Source organism: Pygocentrus nattereri, chromosome 2 (assembly GCF_015220715.1).
Source record: "Pygocentrus nattereri isolate fPygNat1 chromosome 2, fPygNat1.pri, whole genome shotgun sequence".
NCBI lineage: Eukaryota > Metazoa > Chordata > Actinopteri > Characiformes > Serrasalmidae > Pygocentrus > Pygocentrus nattereri.
The window spans coordinates 24348384-24372260 of NC_051212.1; the positions used below are offsets into that span (position 1 = coordinate 24348384).

Here is a 23877-nt window from a genome sequence, read left to right on the forward strand (position 1 = left end):
ATGCAGTGGGCAACATTTATTTATGTACCCATTTCCTCCTAACTTGCAGTATTGCCCTAAACCACAAGATGGCAGCGGTCACACACAAACTAGACCATAACTGTTTTTGGGGCAATGCATTATTTTGTTGTGAGTGGTCTAAACCATGTGGAGGGAAATGTGGAACACTTAACTGTTGTCATAAAACTTCAGAGGATCATTGGTTCAGTCCTGAGGATTTATATAAGTAATGTTGTCTATGCCTTGGTTCATATATTTTGAGGAGAGCCATTCTCTCATGTCGTTTAGTTTTATCTTTCATTTCCTCTGTTTCTCATCCCATCTTGCTGAAGGATGCCTTTTGAAGTGGACAATTTGTTTTAACCCAGCTCCTCATCTTTCTTTCTCTCTCTCTCTCTTTCTTGCTCTCTCTCTCACTCTCTCATTCTCTCTCAGAATGCTTTTGTATTTTGGAGGGGTGAAGAATGGTCTTGGACTGCTGGCTCTGCGGAGGGTGTACCTACTCTCTCGCTCTGCCCACACCTCGCCACAGACCCTCGAATATCGGCCAATCAAAAAGGTCATGGTAGCTAACAGAGGTAAGGTCATTGGCACGTGTTGATCAAAAGCCTTGTATTTTTAATTCTGTTATGGAAAAAGATCAGCAAAAAAAACCCATTTGCACATTTTTCCCTTAGCCATGTGCCAAGGCATGTTTGTTTCCTTAGTTCCTTAGACTCTACTTGTGTCTTCTGAGTTCTTATATGCCACATTGATAAAATAGTGATACATGTGGGGAAAAAAATGTACACTGCTAAAAAAAAAATAAAGGGAACACTGAAATAACACATCCTAGATCTGAATGAATGAAATATTCTCATTGAATACTTTGTTCTGTACAAAGTTGAATGTGCTGACAACAAAATCACACAAAAATCATCAATGGAAATCAAATTTATTAACCAATGGAGGCCTGGATTTGGAGTCCCACACAAAATTAAAGTGGAAAAACACACGACAGGCTGATCCAACTTTGATGTAATGTCCTTAAAACAAGTCAAAATGAGGCTTAGTATTGTGTGTGGCCTCCACGTGCCTGTATGACCTCCCTACAACGCCTGGGCATGCTCCTGATGAGGTGGCGGATGGTCTCCTGAGGGATCTCCTCCCAGACCTGGACTAAAGCGTCCGCCAACTCCTGGACAGTCTGTGGTGCAACGTGGCGTTGGTGGATGGAGCGAGACATGATGTCCCAGATGTGCTCGGATTCGGGTCTGAGGAACGGGCGGGCCAGTCCATAGCTTCAATGCCTTCATCTTGCAGGAACTGCTGACATATTCCAGCCACATGAGGTCTAGCATTGTCCTGCATTAGGAGGAACCCAGGGCCAACCACACCAGCATATGGTCTCACAAGGGGTCTGAGGATCTCATCTCAGTACCTAATGGCAGTCAGGCTACCTCTGGCGAGGACATGGAGGGCTGTGCGGCCCTCCAAAGAAATGCCACCCCACACCATTACTGACCCACTGCCAAACCGGTCATGCTGAAGGATGTTGCAGGCAGCAGATCGCTCTCCACGGTGTCTCCAGACTCTGTCACGTCTGTCACATGTGCTCAGTGTGAACCTGCTTTCATCTGTGAAGAGCACAGGGTGCCAGTGGCGAATTTGCCAATCCTGGTGTTCTCTGGCAAATGCCAAGCGTCCTGCATGGTGCTGGGCTGTGAGCACAACCTCCATCTCTGGACGTCGGGCCCTCATACCATCCTCATGGAGTTGGTTTCTAACCATTTGTGCAGACACATGCACATTTGTGGCCTGCTGGAGGTCATTTTGCAGGGCTCTGGCAGTGCTCCTCCTGTTCCTCCTTGCACAAAGGCGGAGGTAACGGTCCTGCTGCTGGGTTGTTGCCCTCCTCCACGTCTCCTGGTGTACTGGCCTGTCTCCTGGTAGCGCCTCCAGCCTCTGGACACTACGCTGACAGACACAGCAAACCTTCTTGCCACAGCTTGCATTGATGTTCCATCCTGGATAAGCTGCACTACCTGAGCCACTTGTGTGGGTTGTAGAGTCCGTCTCATGCTACCACGAGTGTGAAAGCACCACCAACATTCAAAAGTGACCAAAACATCAGCCAGAAAGCAGAAAGGTACTGAGAAATGGTCTGTTGTCCCCACCTGCAGAACCACTCCTTTATTGAGTGTGTCTTGCTAATTGCCAATAATTTCCACCTGTTGTCTATTCCATTTGCACAACAGCTGTGAAATTGATTGTAAATCAGTGTTGCTTTCTAAGTGGACAGTTTGATTTCACAGAAGTTTGATTTACTTGGAGTTATATTGTGTTGTTTAAGTGTTCCCTTTATTTTTTTGAGCAGTGTATTTTTCAAATATATCACTATTTTATCATTCTCTAGGGATTATTTTTATTTCATGAAATTAATTTAAAATCAAAAGCTTATCTCAACGCTGTCATAAAACAATGTCTTGGGCATCAGGCAGAATATTCATAACTATTTAATGCAATCAGGGAGCTTTTTGAGGCATTTAGTCTGGTTCCTATCACCAGCAGTATGAACAACTGGCTCTGTAAATTTCTAGAATGGCCTATTTCACAGCTTAACTTATTTTTATTGTACTGCACTCTGTATTGTAGTTTATTGTGTTGTATCCTATTGTTATTGTATTGCATTGAATGGCACAGAGTTCTGCGTTCAACTCTTTCTTTTTCTCTTGGTGTCTGCAATGACCTATTTGTTTCTAGCAGTATCTGAGCTCAGGACTGTCTTTTTCTCTAAGCTATTGGTAACTAGCAAAGATACTTTCTCTAGATTGACAAAGCACTTCTTGTAAGTCGCTCTGGACAAGAGCGTCTGCTAAATGCTGTAAATGTAAATGTCTTAACTATTAAATCATGCAGAAATTCTGAAACATTGTTGGAGTTCCCCTTTCTCCTTCCCCTTCCCCTTGTAATCCCAAATAAGCTTGCTTATGTGGTTTGTGACACTGCATGACACACTGATATCTATAAAAATGGACAAAATTCTGACACTTTTTGTCAATTGTCATCAGATTACTTTTAATTTGTCAAAGGGATAATCCTGATTGCTGTTGTTTCTTTCCCCATTGTGTGTAGGTGAGATAGCAATCCGGGTGTTCCGAGCATGTACAGAGCTGGGGATCCGGACAGTGGCAGTGTATTCTGAGCAGGATACGGGACAGATGCACAGACAGAAAGCAGATGAAGCCTACCTGATCGGCAAAGGCCTTCCCCCAGTCACTGCCTACCTGCACATACCTGACATCATCAAAGTGGCCAAGGTCAGACAGCTGGTTCTGATAGTGCTACATGTCTACACGTTTGTCTCTCTCTATGTATACCTTTTGGACTGCCCCTGACGGTCGGTCTACCTGCTTGTCTTTTTGTCTATCTTTTTCTTTTCCTCAGTCTCTGCATGTCTCTGTCTTTTTCTGTCAGCCTGTTGGCTTTCTGGTCACGCATGTCCACCCCCTCTAGTTTAGCCGTCAGAGCTACATTGCTTTATGTCGGACACCCTCAACTTAACCTATGGACGTGTTTTTAAAAAAATAAGGACAGAACAGATCAAAAATATAATCATTCCTCTGAGCTGAAGTCAGTGAGAAAAGGGCCTGCCTAGTCCTTCAGACTGCATTTTCCTCTAGATATAGCAGCCAAATAGGGTCTTCAGTGGTCTCTCGTTCATTTATAGTGTAGACAGCTCATCTGTCAGACTGGGAGCTTAGCCATGGCCATAACAATAATGGACCCACAGACACACATACACACATCCCCTTTCCCTCACAAACAGATTCCACTATACATAATCTGACCAGTCTCATTGTGTGAAACCACTGCAGTAGGCGCCTTCCTCCAGAGCCATTATTATGGGGAGCACACACTCGGCCAACAAAGAGAGATGGCTTGCAATTACCCTCTGATTGGGATTTTAATAAAATTAGTATTTACTCGCATACTCTCAGGCTAATTAGAAATAAATGCCTCCTCTTCATGTTATTCTTTTACTCCCCTTTTTTCTCTTCATTCCTTTCCATGTTTTTTTTTTCTCTCCAGTCCTATTTCCCTCACTGTTCCTCTGTTCTTTCTATTTCCTTTTGTAATATCTTGTTCGTTTCTTTCTGCAGGAGAATAATGTGGATGCCATCCACCCTGGTTATGGCTTTTTGTCGGAGCGCTCTGACTTTGCTCAGGCCTGTGAGGAAGCTGGGGTCAGATTCATTGGCCCAAGTCCAGAGGTGGTGCGCAAGATGGGTGATAAAGTGGAGGCTCGTGCCCTGGCCATCCAAGCTGGTATGGTGTTCCTCCTCATATACCCATACTAGGCAGAATCCAATTTTGTTTTTCTTTCTTCCACTGTGTCCATTTTTTTAAGGAGGGGAAACATCTCATAGGACTGGCTTGTCACTCTGTTTCTCACTCACTTGTTCAATGAAATTAACTGCAGTTCAGTTTAGGGTGTTTTTTTGGCGTGATGTCTAATACTTCCTTAGCCTTGACAAAGTTTGTTTACAACATTAGAAAATATGAAATGCTATGCTTGAACATTGTACTTTACGAAACTGTAAAATATACTGCTGGAATATACTGCTGAATTGAATATACTGCTACTAGCGTACACTCACTCACATTTTATCAGACTGAAGATTTACGACTCCACAAGGGGGAGCTAGTGGCAATGAAAGAACTTCATTGAAAGTGTGGAAACTGCCAGCCAGGCATAGTCAATCCATGCCACATGAAGGCATGTTTATCTATACAAATGCATGAATATGAAAAAACACCCTACATAAGTACATAAACTTAAGATATATTTGCTACTCTAACAAGGTTATGCAGATTACCCATATGGTAAAGCTTCAGTAGATCAGTGCAACAGTGCTCCAGCTAGGCTGTGGAGATTAAAAAAAAAAAAAAAGGGTGCCAAGAGTCATGCTTCCATTTAGTTCTTACTTTAATTATTGTTGTAGTCATATCAGCAGACTGATCCACTTATCTCTGTATTTGTGTGCTTTTTTAAAAGTTGTTTATCAGTGTGTTTGTTCGCATGTGCGTTTATATGGGTAGGTGTTCCAGTGGTCCCTGGGACGGATGCCCCCATATCTTCTCTGCAGGAGGCTCAGGAATTTGCCAAGACCTATGGCTTCCCCATCATTTTTAAAGCTGCCTATGGAGGAGGTGGCCGAGGCATGCGGGTGGTCAGAGAATGCGAGGTGTGTGTGTGTGTGTGTGTGCGCGCGCGCACCATGTGAAAATGAAAAAAAATATGTATTTTGCATAATATTGTTTGTGTGTGGTGTGTTCCACATAAATGCGCTGCCCTCAAAAAACATTCTCATAGGCAGAAAATGAGGAGAATATTAAACTGCTTGTCATAATTATGCTGCATTATTTTCTCTAAGCTCTCACAGACTTCTAATTTATTTATAATTCATAACAAGCGTGTGCACAGATTATGTAACAGAATCAATCGCATTACATTAATAATTGAAGTGATACTACTATCAGAGATATACATACAGGCAAGAGAATATTTTGCTCTGCAGACTTGTGTGTGCATTGATATGAGTGCATTCAGAAATTTTTCATATATGTGTGTGTGTGTGCAGCCTATGAGAGCTGCTGCCTTTATCAATCACTAACTAAGTGGCTGACTGATACCCCTTGTTGAAACCGATGATGGTGGTATACTAGTCTATAGTCTATACTGTCTATTCTGTTTTAACGTTCTCAAAACAAAAGGGCTTGACTTTACATGTTAGTAAGTGTTTTATTATGCTAATAACTAGAGTTGACAAATTTAGACTTGGCTAGAGAGCGAACTAATCAGTCTTCATAGATTTGTTGACTACAGTAAATGCAAAAGTCAGAATTATGAAACAAATCCACTTTTTTTTTTAAATTTTATTTAGTCCGATAGCAGTAGTTGTTGTATGGCAGAAAATGTGTGTAATTTTTTTTTTTTTTTTATGAAATGGAGGATGAGAAGCTTTATATGAGAATTCCCAGACAAAGTGTTGCTATTATTAACAGTGAGAATTGTGTGTTTGTGTGATTGTCTGTGTGTGTATTGAACTGAATGTGCTTTAGAGGCTTGGAATTTAGTCTGGTTGGATGGCTTAGGGCTCCTCTTGTTTAAAGTAATCTTTTTTCCAGGAGTTGGAAGAGAACTATCAGCGAGCGTACTCCGAGGCTCTTGCAGCTTTTGGAAACGGTGCTCTGTTTGTGGAGAAGTTCATAGAGAAACCACGCCACATCGAGGTGCAGATTCTAGGTGAGTATCTCCTACTAGTGTGTGTGTGTGTGTGTGTGTCTGTCTGTGTGTGTGGATTCCTCTTACTATGATTTATTAGCTTATCTCTGGTGTATTCTAGCCATTATGCTGGAGAATTTTCACTCATTAGGCGCGATTTGTTCTCCTGGCACTGCGCGCTTAGTCGATATTATACAGCTGGAAGTGAACACTGGCTTGTTAAGGAAGAACAGCAGTGTGTCGATGGAAGAGATACACCATGCAAGAAAAAAAAAGACTGCCTGAGTTTTAGCTGCTTTTCCTACACTCACATACCTTGTTGACAAGGTGAGAAATCTGCATAGTGATTAGTTCAGTAGGGAGTCAGCAAAATCACAACAAGCATAGGAAAAGAGACTGTTGACTGTACAGCCTGAAATGTTTTTTTGTATTTTCTCTCTCTCCTCCTCCACTACTTTCTCCTTTCTTCCCTCCATCCTCTCTATCTTTCCATCTGCCTCTGCCCACTACCTGTGTCTGCCGCACTTTCTCTTTCTCAGGTGATAAGTATGGAAATGTGATTCATTTGTATGAGCGAGACTGTTCCATTCAGAGACGCCATCAGAAAGTAGTGGAAATTGCCCCCGCTGCTCAGCTGGACCCTCAGCTCAGAGACAAACTCACTTCAGACTCAGTCAACCTGGCCAAGCAGGTACACACAAACACACACACCACATTTCTTTTCTAGCCTCTGTCCAAGCCCAGATCTCAGTAGCTTGTGTACAATATGAGTGGATTTGATGATGAACTCATGCTAGCGCCGTCTGCTAACACCTCTGAGGGATGTGCTGTCTTTAGAGAGACAGAGCCAGTAAACCCTGGGCTTTTATTTAGCCCTGCAGCACCATGCACAGGCTAAGGGCAGATGGGAAGAATCAATGAGATATGAGTGAAAGTGTTTCCCTAAACTCTGTTATGAAGAGGACGTTCAATTTGTGCTTCATCCTCTTTATTGGTATCATCAGCATCTTCTTCATGATTATCATCTCTCTTTATCCCTTCATTCTGTCCCTCTGTCAGTCTCTCTCTACCTGTACTCATAAAGTCTTTCTTTCTGCCTCTTTCTTTCCCTCTCTTTTTCTCTCGGTCTTTGCCTCTTTCTCTGTCTTGTTTTTGAAGAGAAGAATGAATCTGATTTAAGTCCGTAACAGATCTAGCATGAAATGGCACACTCACAGTGCGTGATGTGATTTTAGCTCTGGCGTAGTCAAGTGTTTAGTGTCAGCGTGATTGTCTACGTTTAGATGCTTGTCTTAAGTGAAGAGCTTCAGTTAAAAATACCTTATTTTAAAGATGGTAAAGTTTTTAACAAAAAATATTGTGTGTCTGTATTGGATGATGTGCAAGATTTCAGTTTTGTTGCTGTCAGAAAAGAAAAACTGATTTCGTGCCATCTCTAGCAACTGAACTTGCTAGAGTTCAGTTTTACAGCCTAATAAAATTATAGTGATGTTTGTTCTGTGTTTCCAGTGTAAAGCTGGGTTATGTTGGAGTAGGTAACTGAAACTAAGCTGAAACAAAGATGTCAGAATTTGCTACTGTGTTAGCGTTAATGTAATTATAAATAAATAATTAAGCAATCCTACTCTTCACACTTACACACAATAACTTGATATTATACTATGGATGATTTTGTTGCAGAACAGAAATATTACCTATTATGTTGGCTGTTATTCTTTTCAAAAACTCACTACATCCAAAATTGTTATAAATGAAGAATACTTGTTGCAAGCTATAATTTCTCTTTAGATTGAATGGTGTTTTTTCCTAGTGTTCTGTAGAGCTTGGCCAAACTGGAATCTACAAAAGACAATGAAACACTATGAAAGAACACATTTATGGGTGGGCTGTGGATAAGTCTGTGCCTTTTGTATGCTGTAAAACTCTGGACGTCCCTTGCCTGCAGTCTTGTGTCTGGTTTTCCTTTATCTGAATTCACTGTATTTCTTTATAATATGGGATTGTATTTAAAAGTCTGAGATAAAGAAAGATGCCTGTAGCAGTGGAGAAGGAGAGAGTGAGAAATAGTTTAAGACTAAGGTGTGTGTGTGTGTGTGTGTGTGGGTCCAAGCATGTGTGTATTCTTGTGTGTATGAATATACCCGTGTGTGTGTGTGCGCGCACATGTTTTTGCTGCTGTTCCTCTGTGTAATTTGTAGCACTGGGAAATCGTGTCTTGTTCGGCAGACTACAGTAATGATGTTATCCCTCACCCTGGATTACATTCCTGGAAGCCTAGTACACCCTCTTTAACCCACTGCTAGCTCAGACGTAGAGCAGCAAGATATATTATTTGTCAGTTGTTATAGTGACATCAGCCTGTAGTAAGTGGAGCTGATAAAATGGACAAGGCTCATAGGTCATAATGTTATGCCTGATTGGTGTATAATGCACCATCAGAAATCTTAATTACACCTTGAAATAAATTTGGCCATATCGCTCGTTACTCTCATAGGTTTTCCAAAAACAATGAATGAAACAAATGAACTGCTTGGTTTGAGCATAATAGCTGAAGCACTTTTAGAGGGCAGCACTGGGTTATGGTTGTTTATTTGAGCTTGAGCTGTTTCTCTCATTACTTTAGAGTTACTGAATATTGGCACCTGGGAAGCACCTTGGCTAATCCATCAATTTGGTTACTTTAGAGTTGTACTTTAAAAGTTGCAGACAAATTGTAAATCGCAATTTTTTTTTATAGCAATTAAAAAACAGCTCGTATGTCATGATTGTGAGAGGTGATTAGCTCCTTTTGGTAGTAGTTTATGTGGGTAATTTTAAAAGATATCACAGCATTAATTGCAAAAATTTGAATCCCCGCAATGTGACTTTTTCAGCCACTTCTTGGAGCCTAGGTTCCTGTTCCCTGAAAATGTATGAAGTCCGAGGGCAAGCCTAAATGTGCCTTTTTTTGACATTGCATGTGTCCATGTTCATTATATTTGGTTTAGTTCTGGTGCATTTCATTTACATTGCAAGGGATGAATTCAGCAACTGCTATGTAAACCTGAAACAATAATGTTAAGAGGTTTAAAGTCTTACGACGGGTTTCATAATATCCCTGTGGATGAGGGATCTGAGGAGGTGAAGAAATTGACATTTAGCTGCTCAGGAGGGCAAATGAAAGAAAAAATCACTACTGCTGCATCCTGGGAAAATCTTCTCTTTGTGGGGATTAACCTGTGTTGATCTGCGGGCCCTGTCAAAACTGCTGCTACACTCACTCGCACACACACGCATAGACACACTTGTAATCACTCAGTGGTGAGTCCATCTCTGAAATCCCTAATCCCACTGCCACAGACTCCTAGCTCAGTGATGTCCAGAAGTGTGTCTCAATCTGTTTGTGTGTTTGCGCGCTCTTTCCCTCCACACACACCGTTACCAATTCCCATCTGTTGATAAAGCATGAGCTGTCAGTTTTGATAAGTCATTCTCTCCTATGAGAGTCAAATTTGTATGCGTCGTCCTTTGAAATGACATTAGTGATGTTGGCAGGCACAGGAGAGAGGAGGCATGACAGGAAAAGATGGAGGGGTGGGGGGGGGGGAACTGATATTGGGGAAGGTGCGCTAGACAGGAAGGATACATTTTTCCATTTTTATCCCTTGATGAGACTTGACAAGGTGATGGTTTGAGCATGCTGACAGGGAACCCTGTCTCTTTCCCCTTTCACATCTTGCAGCTCTCTTTTATAGCCAGCAGGTGGCAATATCAGCCTCAAAGCTTCTTTGTTGATTCTTCACACTGCTTATTTGAATCTGTTGAAAATATTATCAGGTGTTTCCCACCGATATTCTTTCACTGCAGTGTAGAACATCTATACAGTCTTTGTCTAAAAAATCCAGACACACCCCTTCTAATTAGTGAATTCTTTAATGTACATGTAGGTACACCCATTTTTAGCGCCTAGTTTGGACAGTCTCTATAGAAAGGTATCACCAACAAATGGGACACTGCCCTGCATTAAGCTAAGGTCACCATGTCCAGTGACAAGCAATGCCAATCTCAAAGAATGTGTTCCTTAGAGTCGTGGTGCCATCATCCAGCTTTGTAATTAGTGTTTGTGGTCCAGAAATAATCATGCAATGTCAGTACTTGAATTCACCAATGCTCTTGTGGCTGAATGCAGTTAAATCCTCACAGCAATGTTTCATCATCGATTTCAAAGAATAGAGGCTTTTACTACAGCAAAGGCGAAACATTGGATGAACACAAACTTTTGGACAAACAGTCTCTGTATAAACAGTTATTAGCAGTATCAATAAAAACATTTGTATTGCTATTCTGATTATCTGATTAATCTTATCTGATGATCTGCATTAACAGATGATGCTGAATATCTAGCCCTATTTGTGGCATAATGTTTTAGTCTTACTGATAACAATTCAGAAGGATTAATGACTTTTTTCCTGGCTGTTATCTGATGGTCAGACTGAGCATGTTAACTACAAATTATCTCAAGCACCAGTCATTGACAGGAGAGATATGATAGCTGACACTTTAACTGGAAATAGTGGCTTTAATGTGCACCTTGTCAGTGCAGAGATCAATCACTTCTCCCCTACCATTAGAGTTTGACTGTATAGATCATGGCCCATTGTGCTGGAATAATTAAACATTTGTTCTAGGCATTGATCAGATGTCCATGAAGTTGAAGAATGGATGAAAGTTTGGGAAACCATGCGGATGCAAGTGTGTAGAGTGTTAAAGCTTAACTTTGTCTTACCTAACGCCTTGTTGGCTATATATTCAGAGACTTTGTCTTTCTTTTCTTTTACTACATAAAGAAATGGACTTGGATTTTGGCACAACACCTACTCTCTGAAGTGACTGCCTGCAGTATTCAGCTATGCTGTGATGTTTTGTTAATTTTCCTAGTTCACAAGTCATACATCAACCACATCAACAACCACAATAACAAGTCAATGTTAATGAAGCCCTGGATGCAGCTTGAGCAGGTTAAGGGAGGTTATGAAGATGTATTTACAGAAAATATGTAGGTGACTGTTGACTTCTAGTGTTAGCATTCTTAGCCTTGTAGTTCCGGTGCTACACTAAAGAAGCATTATATGGCATTATATGTTCAAGCCAGTGTTTCTGAATGGCACGTCTTCACATTCATATTCACAGTGGAGGGGTATGTGGTTGTAGTCAATGTAGTGGAAGTGTTGGTGGATATGGTTATTGTAGTGTAGTGGGTCGATGGGTGTGGTTATTGTAGTGGAGGGGTTGATGGGTGTGGTTATTGTAGTGGAGGGGTTGATGGGTGTGGTTATTGTAGTGGAGGGGTTGATGGGTGTGGTTATTGTAGTGGAGGGGTTGATGGGTGTGGTTATTGTAGTGTAGTGGGTCGATGGGTGTGGTCATTGTAGTGTAGTGGGTCGATGGGTGTGGTCATTGTAGTGTAGTGGGTTGATGGGTGTAGTCATTGTACTGGAGGGGTTGATGATTGTGGTTATTGTAGTGTAGTGGGTTGATTGTGGTTATTGTAGTGGAGGGGTTGATGGGTGTGGTTATTGTAGTGGAGGGGTTGATGGGTGTGGTTATTGTAGTGGAGGGGTTGATGGGTGTGGTTATTGTTGTGGAGGGGTTGATGGGTGTGGTTATTGTAGTGGAGGGGTTGATGGGTGTGGTTATTGTTGTGGAGGGGTTGATGGGTGTGGTTATTGTTGTGGAGGGGTTGATGGGTGTGGTTATTGTTGTGGAGGGGTTGATGGGTGTGGTTATTGTTGTGGAGGGGTTGATGGGTGTGGTTATTGTTGTGGAGGGGTTGATGGGTGTGGTTATTGTTGTGGAGGGGTTGATGGGTGTGGTTATTGTTGTGGAGGGGTTGATGGGTGTGGTTATTGTTGTGGAGGGGTTGATGGGTGTGGTTATTGTTGTGGAGGGGTTGATGGGTGTGGTTATTGTTGTGGAGGGGTTGATGGGTGTGGTTATTGTTGTGGAGGGGTTGATGGGTGTGGTTATTGTTGTGGAGGGGTTGATGGGTGTGGTTATTGTTGTGGAGGGGTTGATGGGTGTGGTTATTGTTGTGGAGGGGTTGATGGGTGTGGTCATTGTTGTGGAGGGGTTGATGGGTGTGGTCATTGTAGTGTAGTGGGTTGATGGGTGTGGTCATTGTAGTGTAGTGGGTTGATGGGTGTGGTCATTGTAGTGTAGTGGGTTGATGGGTGTGGTCATTGTACTGTAGTGGGTTGATGGGTGTGGTCATTGTACTGGAGGGGTTGATGATTGTGGTTATTGTAGTGTAGTGGGTTGATTGTGGTTATTGTAGTGTAGTGGGTTGATTGTGGTTATTGTAGTGTAGTGGGTTGATGGGTGTGGTTATTGTAGTGGAGGGGTTGATGGGTGTGGTTATTGTTGTGGAGGGGTTGATGGGTGTGGTTATTGTAGTGGAGGGGTTGATGGGTGTGGTTATTGTAGTGCCGTTATCAGAGTTGTGTGTATGCTAACTGTAAAGTACACAGCTCAGATTTTTTTTATAAATATATAAAATTGATGTTTTATGTTCTACTAAAGGAAGACTTCTTGCATTTTCTGTAGTTGAATGAAACTATTGATTTTGAAAAGCCATTAGTTGGTTGCAGCCCTAGTTTGTATTTAAGATGCTTCAGCAAATTAGCGTTTTTTCTTTGTAGTGGTTGTAAGGGTGTGCATGGTGCTTGCATGAATTGCTTAATGATATTCAGATTATATGACCCAGCCTGTGTGTGAGTGTATGTGTGCACGTTTTACTTTCTCATAATAGCTAAAAATGGAAAAAAAAAAAAAAGCTTTCATACTTGATGAAGGTTTGGTGAGGAGGGTAATATGCCTCCCTGGAGAGTGCAGGGACTAAAGGACTGAATACTTGATGAAAACGTGCTGGAGCTGAGAATAGCCTTATGAAACAGCTCTTTCTGGCTTAATGGAATATATGTGTTTTCGCGTGAACAAGCACCAGATGCTTTACATGGCTAGACAGGTGACATTAGCAGGTCTGTATGTGTCTTTCTGTTTGCATGCATGTGTGTAGGTGTGAATTTAGTCACTGAACTATGTTCTGATTGTGACTCCACTAAACTGTATGGCTGATTGCCCACAGCAGCAGAAGGGAGGGATGGACAGATGGACAGATGGGTGGAAATTGAGGGAGAGTAAGATGCAAACAAAAAGGACGTTAATTTAAAAACAGAGCTAAGAGAGATCTATAGCGACACACGAATACTGGTATCTCACTTTATGCTATTTCACATGACAGTTGATGTTTAGGTTTGCAGTAATTAAGTTAATGAGCTCATGCATACTGGGAATGTCTTACAAGCCTGACAGAATTTATGAACAAGAAGTGTTTTCTTCTCCTAAAACAGTTTTTTGTTTTTAGACCAAAGAGAACTTTTCACAGTTTTGTAAATGATAGCCAGATTTATTAAGAAAACTCAAAAATAAATTACAGGCTTTGAACTACTCTTTGAAAACAATCTGAAACACTAAGCCAATGAAGTCCATTACATTTAACTATTATGCCCTGGATGCCTTTAATAAAGCCCACAAAATAAGCTCAATAGTCAGATGTATTATTTCCTTTCTAATAGTTGGTTTAGGAGTCTGCTTGCTGAGCCCCCTTGCTTTTATGTAAGAGCCTATCCTTTCAGGGAAGAATTAAGAGTCTCAAGAGTTCCTGACCATTCTAGCCCACACCTCTATGCACATTTCTGTGTTTAGCCTGTTGTTCTAGATTGAGAATTGGGAGAATTGTGCCTGACAGGAGTGGCGCTGTCATTGGGTGTCAAGACCCACTGCTCTCAAAAAATGTTTTTAAAAGGTTAACTCCTCTTGGATGGCTCATTATTGCTATATGGGTTGATATTTGTATCAGGTGTGTTACAGAAGCATAGAGGTCATTTTTCTGTTGAAAACACAACCTTCTTAGTGCATACAGTCAAATGCAATCTGTGGGGAGCCAAGTAGCAGATTTTTAGTTGAGGGTTAAACCTATCGTGGTCGAGTATACTAAAATATGATAAGAGGATGCGACAAGAGCCATGAAAAGTGGCACCAATCCTGTGCTCGTGTCCCAAATGATAATCTGATAATTCCAAACCAACATCAGCTGACACTCATTAAGGCAGCATAAGCTCCTGAGCCAAAAATGGGGGAGAGAGAATTGTTGTGGCTGCACCAATGTGCTCTACAACTAGAAACTAGCTTAAGCTTAGCGAGAAGGCCTAAAGAGTTTTATACACAACCATGCTGGAACTTTCTAACTCACTGAAGCCTCACTGATGCAAGTTCAGATACTAAAGACTCAAATCTGAGAGAATAAACCTGTTTTGTGTGTGAACCTTTTAGCTTAAGCTTCTTATAAACCATATCCTTGTTAACACCAGAGACTCATGTTAGCTTAGCGAGAAGACTTGATCAACAGCAATTCTGGCCTACAGACACTACACTGAGACAAGTTTGAAGTAAGCTGACTCAAATCTGAGTGAGGAAAGTTGAGTGATTGGTGCCAGAGTGACGGAAAAAGTCATTCTGATTATTATAGTACAGTGCGAACTTTATTTCTGCTCTGCCTGATCTGTTTTAACAGAGGGGAGGTGTTTATAAACAAGGTAACTAAAGGGGTGTTCACTATTGGCATAATTGTGTATGTTCACAGGTCTTTACATTCTTATTGAATGTTTTGGGAAGCTCTGATGCTATATTAGCTTATTGTGCATAACAATAATACAAGATTTTTTTCTCTGCGGATCTTTTAACTTCAACTATGTTTTAGGGCCACTATTAATAAGAATAAAAAATAATAGACTTCAAGAAAAAAGGCATATCATTTTGAGAAGTCATACTATTTTAAGGGGTAAAAGTTATAATATTTTGAGAAGTTATAGAATAGCATAGTGTCATTAATATTTAGAAAGGTCACAGTATTTTGGACAGAGGCTTTGCAAAGGGAAGGCAGCACCTCCTTGTGTTAAAATAAGGGCTGTTGAGGAGTTGGAGTTATGGGGGGATTGCGTTTACACAGTCTACATGGGTGTCAGTGGCTACATCTCCGTGCCATTCAAAGAGGGCATGAGGTTTCACTGACTGTGAGAGTGATGATCAAAATATTCTATCCACAAGTAGATGAGTGTGTGGAACTCCGGCGCACCAGTACAGCAACCGAGGACCCAACGTGTTATGGCAGCCCACCTACAGTTCGCCAGTTGTTCTCGAAAAATTACCACTTTATTCTTTATTCTTATTCCATCCATCCATCCATTATCTTCCGCTTGTCCGGGGTTCGGGTCGCGGGGGCAGCATCCTAAGCAATGAAGCCCAGACCTCCCTTTCCCCAGCCACTTCCACCAGCTCTCCAAGGGGGATTCCGAGGCGCTCCCAGGCCAGCTGGGCGATATAGTCGCGCCAGCGTGTCCTGGGTCTTCCCCGGGGTCTCCTCCCAGGTGGACTCGCCTGTGACACCTCCCGAGGGAGGCGTCCAGGAGGCATCCTAACCAGATGCCCGAACCACCTCAGCTGGCTCCTCTCGACGTGAAGAAGCAGCGGCTCTACTCCGAGTCCCTCCCGGATGACTGAACTTCTCACCCTATCTCTAAGGGAGAGTCCAGACACCCTGCGGAGGAAACTCATTTCAGCCGCTTGTATTCGCGATCTTATTCTTTCGGTCATTACCCAAAGCTCATGACCATAGGTGAGGGTGGGAACGTAGATCGACCGGTAAATCGAGAGCCTTGCCTTATGGCTCAGCTCTTTCTTTACCACAACAGACCGGTAAAGAGCCCGCATCACTGCTGACCCAGCACCAATCCGCCTGTCAATCTCCCGCTCCCTTGTACCATCACTCGTGAACAAGACCCCGAGATACTTGAACTCCTCCACTTGAGGCAAGAGCCTATCCCCGACCCAGAGAGGGCTCTCCACCCTTTTCCGCCTGAGAACCATGGTCTCAGATTTAGAGGTACTGATTCTCATCCCAGCCGCTTCACACTCGGCTGCAAACCGATCCAGCGAAAGCTGAAGTTCGCGGCCTGATGTCCCCAATAGGACCACATCATCTGCAAACAGCAGTGATGTGACCCTGAGGTCACCAAACCGGACACCCTCCATCCCTTGACTGCGCCTAGAAATTCTATCCATAAAAATTATGAATAGAATCGGTGACAAAGGGCAGCCCTGACGGAGTCCAACTCTCACTGGGAACGAGTCCGACTTACTGCCGGCTATGCGAACCAAACTCCAGCTTTGTTTGTACAGGGCCTGAATGGCTCGTAGCAAAGAGCCATGTACCCCGTACTCCCGAAGGACCTCCCACAGAATACCCCGGGGAACACAGTCGAATGCCTTCTCCAGATCCACAAAGCACATGTGGACTGGTTGGGCAAACTCCCATGAACCCTCCAGAATCCTGGAGAGGGTGAAGAGTTGGTCCAGTGTTCCACGACCAGGGCGGAACCCGCACTGTTCCTCCTGGATCTGAGGTTCGACTATAAGCCGGACTCTCTTCTCCATTACCCCTGCATAGACCTTACCAGGGAGGCTGAGGAGTGTGATTTCCCCTGTAGTTGGAACACACCCTCCGGTCCCCTTTTTAAAAAGAGGCACCACCACCCCAGTCTGCCAATCCAGTGGCACCGCCCCCGATGTCCACGCAATGTTGAAAAGGCGTGTCAGCCAAGACAGCCCCACAACATCCAGAGCCTTGAGGAACTCCTTGCCACCAAGGAGCTTCTTAACTACCTTAGCGTCTTCGGCCTCAGTAATGGACAAGCCTATTCCCATGTCCCCAGACTCAGCCTCCTCACTGGAGAACGTGTCGGTGGGATTGAGAAGGTCCTCAAAGTATTCCTTCCACCGCCCAATGACGTCTTCAGTCGAAGTCAGCAGCACACCATCTCCACTATATACGGTGCTAGTGGCACACTGCTTTCCCCTTCTGAGTCGCCTGACGGTTTGCCAGAATCTTTTCGGAGCCGACTTAAAGTCAGTTTCCAAGGCCTCATCAAACTCCTCCCATACACGGGTTTTTGCCTTGGCAACAACTGAAGCCGCAGATCGCTTGGCCTGTCGATACCTGCCAGCTGCCTCTGGTGTCCCACAGGCCAACCATGCCCGGTAGGACTCCTTCTTCAGCTTGACGGCATCTCTCACCTGGGGTGTCCACCACCGGGTTCGAGGATTACCGCCCCGACAGGCACCAACTACCTTACGGCCACAGCTACAGTCAGCCGCTTCAGCAATGGAGGAACGGAACATGGCCCATTCTGAGTCAATGTCCCCCACCTCCCCCGATATCTGGTCAAAGTTCTGACGGAGGTGTGAGTTGAAGATCAATCTGACAGGTTCTTCTGCTAGACGTTCCCAGCAAACCCTCACTATGCGTTTGGGCTTGCCTGGTCTGACCGGCATCTTCCCCCACCACCTGATCCAACTCACCACCAGGTGGTGATCAGTTGACAGCTCACCTCCTCTCTTTACCAAGAGTGTCCAAAACACATGGCCGCAAGTCCGATGACACGACTACAAAGTCAATCATTGAACTGCGGCCTAGGGTGTCCTGGTGCCATGTGCACTTATGGACATCCTTGTGTTCAAACATGGTGTTCGTGATGGACAAACTGTGGTTTGCGGAGAAGTCCAAAAACTGAACACCACTCGGGTTCAGATCAGAGAGGCCATTCCTCCCAATCACACCCCTCCAGGTCTCACTGTCATTGCCCACGTGAGCGTTGAAGTCCCCCAGTAGGACAATAGAGTCTCCAGGAGGAGCACTTTCAAGCACCCTTCCCAAGGACTCTAAGAAGGCTGGGTATTCTGAACTGCTGTTCGGTGCATAAGCACAGACAACAGTCAGGACCCGTTCCCCAACCCGAAGGCGTAGGGAAGCTACCCTCTCGTCCACCGGAGAAAACCCCAACATGCAGGCACCGAGTCGAGGGGCTATGAGAAAGCCCACACCTGCCCGCCGCCTCTCACCATGGGCAACTCCAGAAAAGAATAAAGTCCAGCCCCTCTCAAGGAGATTGGACCCAGAGCCCAAGCTGTGTGTTGAGGTGAGCCCGACTATATCCAGCCGGTATCTCTCAACCTCGCACACCAACTCAGGCTCCTTCCCCGCCAGTGAGGTAACGTTCCAAGTTCCAAAAGCCAGTTTCAGCAACCGAGGATCAGAACGCCAAGGCCCACGCCTTCGGACACTGCCCGATCCACAACGCACCGAACCCCTACTACTGCCCCTCCCATTGGTGGCCCCTTTATTCTTATTATTTATTCTAAATAGTTTTTTTTCCTTCAAGATATTAGAAATTTCTTCTCAAAGTGTATTTTTTTTTTTTTTTTTTTTTTTTTTTTTTTTTTTTTACAGTGGCCCTAAAACACAGCTATAAAAAGCATTAAAGCTTTAAAAAGCATCACAAGCAATCTGTGTGACTCCTTAAGAGCTAGCTGCCTGTTAAACGTGATTGACAGACACCAGGAGCTTCACATCTAAAACAAACCACATAGCTACAGGGACATTGCTTTTTTATGGGTTATGTATTATGATTTATTAGTATCACTAAAATATCAATAAAATCATAGAATATAAATTAGAAAATGTCATGCTCTGTCAATATTATGGTATGCCAATATACTCCATATAGTGCGCAGCACTTTAATCCATAAATTTGTTGTTCCATTGCTGACCAAGCATTAAGCATGAACAAGCATTATACTTATGATGTTCTATTTTATAAAATTGCAGCTGCCCTGTTACCAAGCAATTACAACACCTTTCTATGTGCTTTTTATTTGTAAAGAGAATTTGGTAATAGAAGAAAATGGAACAAAACAGTCCAGTAAAACAAATTATGGACTTTCTATATTGTATTGTATAGCAGTACTCAGAGGGCATGGGTTCCTTTACTTCATAACTATCTGATTCTGTGATGTTATATTTAGAATTTTTATTAATACCATTCAGCACTAGTGTGACATGTGAACAGATTTGAGAAAGTGGATAAGGGAAGGGAAAAGGATGTGGAGAAGAACAAAAAAGACTGGGGTGTGAAAAGATCAATAGAGAGATGGGGAAGAAGTGCAGAACAGTAGGAGGCAGTGAGAGAAAGAAAAGAGAAATGGATTAGAGGAGAGATATTTGGAGTTATAAGGGTTTTTTTTGTGTGGGTGTCGTTTAGCTGAGTGCAAACCACTGTTTTATTGTACCCAGCTAGCCTAAATTACCTTGTTTATTGCTGTTGCTTTCTCGCTTTCTTTATCGCTCTTTTACTCCGTAACACTGTCACACAATTTCTCATTGATTTGCTCACTAGTTCTTTTTCCTGCTCATATTCTATCAATCTTGCTTTTTGTGTTCTTCTCATCTGTGTCCTTCCTTATCTCGCCTGTTTGAGAGCAAGCACTCAAACAAGTGGTTTTCTCTTTTCTGATATTCAGCAGTTCTGATTTATAGCTGATTTTAGACTTTTCTCTTAGTTCATAGCTGTGTGTACTGTGCAGTAATTTGACCTGATCTAGAACCCCTCTGTTGGTTAATCTGCCTGTGTTGCTCAAGGAAAATAAACTTTTTGCAGCAGTGAACGATGTATTGGCAGCTGTTCTGTTATTTGCTGATAAATGGCAAAATGTAATTATCATTATTAGTGCAGTATTGGAATTACAACTGATTGAGTACTGTTGGTAACTTGGCACCTCATCTATGCTCGCAAAGAACTGAAGCATATGTAGTCTTTAGTGGTGGGCATTTCTGTTCGCGACTCACTGAAATGGACACTACATACAGGCAGAAGCACCACTGATATACTAAAAAGAGTCCTGGGGTGAGTTCTGTTGAAACAGCTTCATAATATGTAAATGTTCACAAAAAACGGTCATGTCTGATTTAGCTATGTGCAATGAATCAGTGATCCATCTTTAAGGGTGCTGCACACCAGATGTGCTGTTTTATTCTATGCCATGGTTTTTAATGAAGGAGTACATCATTGCTGACATTTGGCATCACCATGTGTTGCCACTGCATTAGCATAGCTAGATATCATCCCAAATTCAACTTTTTATACATGTGTCTGTAATTGGCACTGATACGTATGTACTTGAAGATATCAGATATTGACGTTAGCCCACAGTTACCATATCAGTGCATCTCTATGTAAAATTAACTTGAGCTTGATGTTCATCAGCCCTCAGGCTGCCGCCTGTTCTCTGTGGTATGGCTATGATTTGTACTGCCTGCTGCCTGCCTGTTGGACTGCAGTTTTATTGGGAACTTTGCAGTGCACACAGACAGTCTGTGTTTATGAAAATGTAGCTTTACAGGTCCACTCTCCAGTGGAGAATCTCAGCACCGTGGGCATGCTTGAGTTATTGCACTGAACTCTACTGGCTGCTAGTTCAGTATGGATTTTATGCAGTTCTGACAGACATTATGTTGTGAAGTCAGGCTCTGGGCAGACTAGATGATTCAACAGTGATTTGTTGTTTGGCTCTAGAAAAAGAAGCTATAAATACAGCAGCATTCTTAATTCTATACATCCTCAGTGTAAATACCTAACAATCAAAAAACACTGAATATTACCACTAAAATACAGAATCTATCATGTCTCATAGCACTATATGGATTACAGTGTGCAGTTGTTTTAAAATGCAGAAAATAGTGTTGGTTATTGATATCTACCACAACAAGGTGTCGGTGATTGTTGAGTTGTTGGTGTGTCCCTGCCTTTTTGTGTTTGAGAGAGAGAGAGGTGCGCAAATGGTATGGATAGATGGAATTTCAAGCAGTCTTTTTGCCTGGAGGGGAAAAAAAAAACTATAGAAAGACTAAAACCAGAGAGTGAAGAGAGCCAAAAATTGCTGACGGGATGAAAGAAAAGAGGGGAGAGAGGAGTAAACAGTGGCGGGAAGAGGGAGGGATGGGAAGGGCAAGTAGAGAAGATCCGTGCCAGTTGAAGGACGTTTTTACGACGTCAAAGTGAAAAAGCAAAGAGCCCACAGATCAGAGACTGGAGGTGGCATGTGAAGTTGCGGTGTGCATGAAATGACTAGTGTTGGTGGCTTATATGACTTGTGACGTTGATGGGGCTGAAATTGAAGCATACCATCACAAACACTTTACTGAACAGATGCATGTAAAAGAGCAGAGCAGATCGGCTCACACGTTTTGTTTCTATAGGTTTGTTGACTGCGTGACTGCCGAGGAGTTTTCTTTGTCACTTACCCTGCTGACACGAACTTCTGTGTATTTGAGCAACATCGCATATGTTGTCTCTCTCTAAAATCTACCAATCTGTCTCCTTTCTGCCAGAAAAGCGATGAGTCATTATTGAAATCCCACCCGTTCTCTGGAAGGCATGAAAATCAGTGCCTATTTTTGGAGGATGAGAGACCTCGGGTCAATGCTTCCTCATTTAATCCTCTCTGACTTTCTCTCTTTTCTCCTGATTCCCTCTTTTACCCCCTTCTTCCCTTTGCCTTCCCTGTGTCCCTCCCTCTGTGCTTCCCTCTCCCTCCCAGCCAAAATGCTAAATGCACTTAACCCTGGAAATAAACACAGCAGTGAGAAAGAAGGAGTAGAGATAAGGGAGGGAGATGCTTTCCTTTCATCAGCAAATTTAACTTGCCCAGTGTCTGCACCAGTTGCCTAATACCCCCTCATTTTCTCTTTTTTTTTTTTTTTTTTTTTTCCCCCCCTTCTCTTGCTGAGAGTAGTCCACAGTGCTGATGTAATTTAACAAGCAGCATGCAAAGGGAATTTGAAATTGCGCAGAGACAAAATCTTTATGCTAGACGGACACCATCCGCAGCAAACGCATGACTGCAACCGAGTGTCATTTTTTATTAGCAGAGAAGAGGTGAGGTGTAATCCTCCAGGTACAGGATACAGCAATGTCACTCCTGTGTTTTTTTTTTCACTTTTTTAACCTTTACCTTGTTTAGCTTATTGAAACAAGTGGAATTTCTGTTAAGTGCAGATTCCAGCCACTCAATCAATAACGCGTATGTGCTTGGATTTAGAGGAGATATTTTATTGGTGGCCCAGTTGCTTACAACAGTCTGCAGATGTAAAAATTGCATGAACGTAAAGACCTTGAGCACATTCAAATGACCTACATAACGAAAAACAAGTGAAAAAATGTTGTCTATTAAAGTTCTATGTTGTTCTTATTATTACTGGCTTCTAGGATTCTGTTGTTGCCATTCAAATGAGATGTTTTAGATGTTGTCTGATGGTGTTGGTCCCTTCCTCAGTTAGGCTTTAAAGAGGAGCAAAAGAAATCTTGATTAAGATCTTAGAAAAATCTCACAGTATTATAAGGTAGCCATAATAGGGTAATGCACATAAATAAGGCTATTTTATTTTGTCCAAAATAACAAAAAACACCTTTCCAGTGTTGCTAAAAGTACAAATAATCATGAAACATGTTTTTATGGTTTCTTCCAATTTTAAAACGTGAGGCTAAAACATAGCAGGTTAAACAGGCAACAGAATGAATCTCTGCTCCATTAATCAGTGTTAGACATTGAATTTACTGCAAAATAAAAAGTAACGTAAATAAAAGTAGATTTTTTTTTTATGCATGTAATGTCAATGTTCTTGGCTATAATTTGACTTTAACAGTGTTAAACCCAGTTTGGGGAAAAGGCTGTGGCACTGTTAGCTTTATGCTAATACAACACAGGAAATCAGATTAAGGTGCTACTGGAAATTAAAGGTGATGGAGGCGTGGGGGGGGGGGGGTTAGTGAGTAGTAACTAAGGTTATGCACCTGAAAATTCTTGTTCTCCTTCAGCTGTGTCTCACTCATGTGCATTAATAACAAACTAAATAATTATTTATTGTGATCACATTTAATAAGAATCAAAATTATTTATTGGACATTTCTGTATTATTTTATGTTATCACTATATTACAAAGGCCGCACACCATTTAAAACCATCTATTACAGTAGTTTTACTATGAAAAAAGTTTCTTTGAGCCAGAATTCTGTAGTTTGAGTTATACCCCTTGTTACACACAGCGTGTTTTGACTTGACTTGCTGTTTTATGCTCATCATGCCAAAAAAAGTATGAGCTTTCACCACATAGTCTTTGTGGCTGTGGAGCTTGTCATCTTGTTCTCTCCCCTTATACTCTGACCTGGTACTGCCCTCTACTGATGATACTACACTTGGCGGCTGCAGGAATACATATTTGGCACCGTGGTGCCAAAAACATGCTCTGACCTAAAAATTCACCCACAGAGTTTCAGTATTTTTATGTGAAGATGTTGTAGTCACCTCACACTATGCGCCCACACACACACATACGCGCGCGCCATGAACACATTCTATAAGATGCATTGAACCACCTAATTCTCTGTAATTGTGTCAGTGACTAATGCATAATGCATAGATGGAGATTTTTAATCAAACAGAAGATATTCGTGTGTGGGTGGCATGGTTGCACATACACACACACTATGAGCTGTGAACCCCTACTTGGCTCAGAATCTAATCAAATGGATTTCTGCTCCGATTGCAAGTTTATTACTGTGAGTGTGTGTGTGTGTGTGTGTGCGTGTGTGTAACCTCCAGATCCTGTTCTATACTGAGCC

At 42.5% G+C, this 23877-nt stretch overlaps 1 protein-coding gene across 1 annotated transcript in view; it reads left to right on the forward strand.

The window, feature by feature from the left end:
- Positions 1 to 23877, forward strand: part of pcxb (pyruvate carboxylase b) — a 261864-nt gene that overhangs the window by 9050 nt on the left and 228937 nt on the right. Inside the window, exons 2-7 of the mRNA XM_017699653.2 lie at positions 436 to 578; positions 3115 to 3299; positions 4143 to 4308; positions 5083 to 5228; positions 6172 to 6289; positions 6808 to 6959. Of these exons, the coding sequence (XP_017555142.1) occupies positions 437 to 578; positions 3115 to 3299; positions 4143 to 4308; positions 5083 to 5228; positions 6172 to 6289; positions 6808 to 6959 (909 nt within the window). The 5' untranslated portion in view covers position 436. The remainder of the gene's footprint in view (positions 1 to 435; positions 579 to 3114; positions 3300 to 4142; positions 4309 to 5082; positions 5229 to 6171; positions 6290 to 6807; positions 6960 to 23877) is intronic.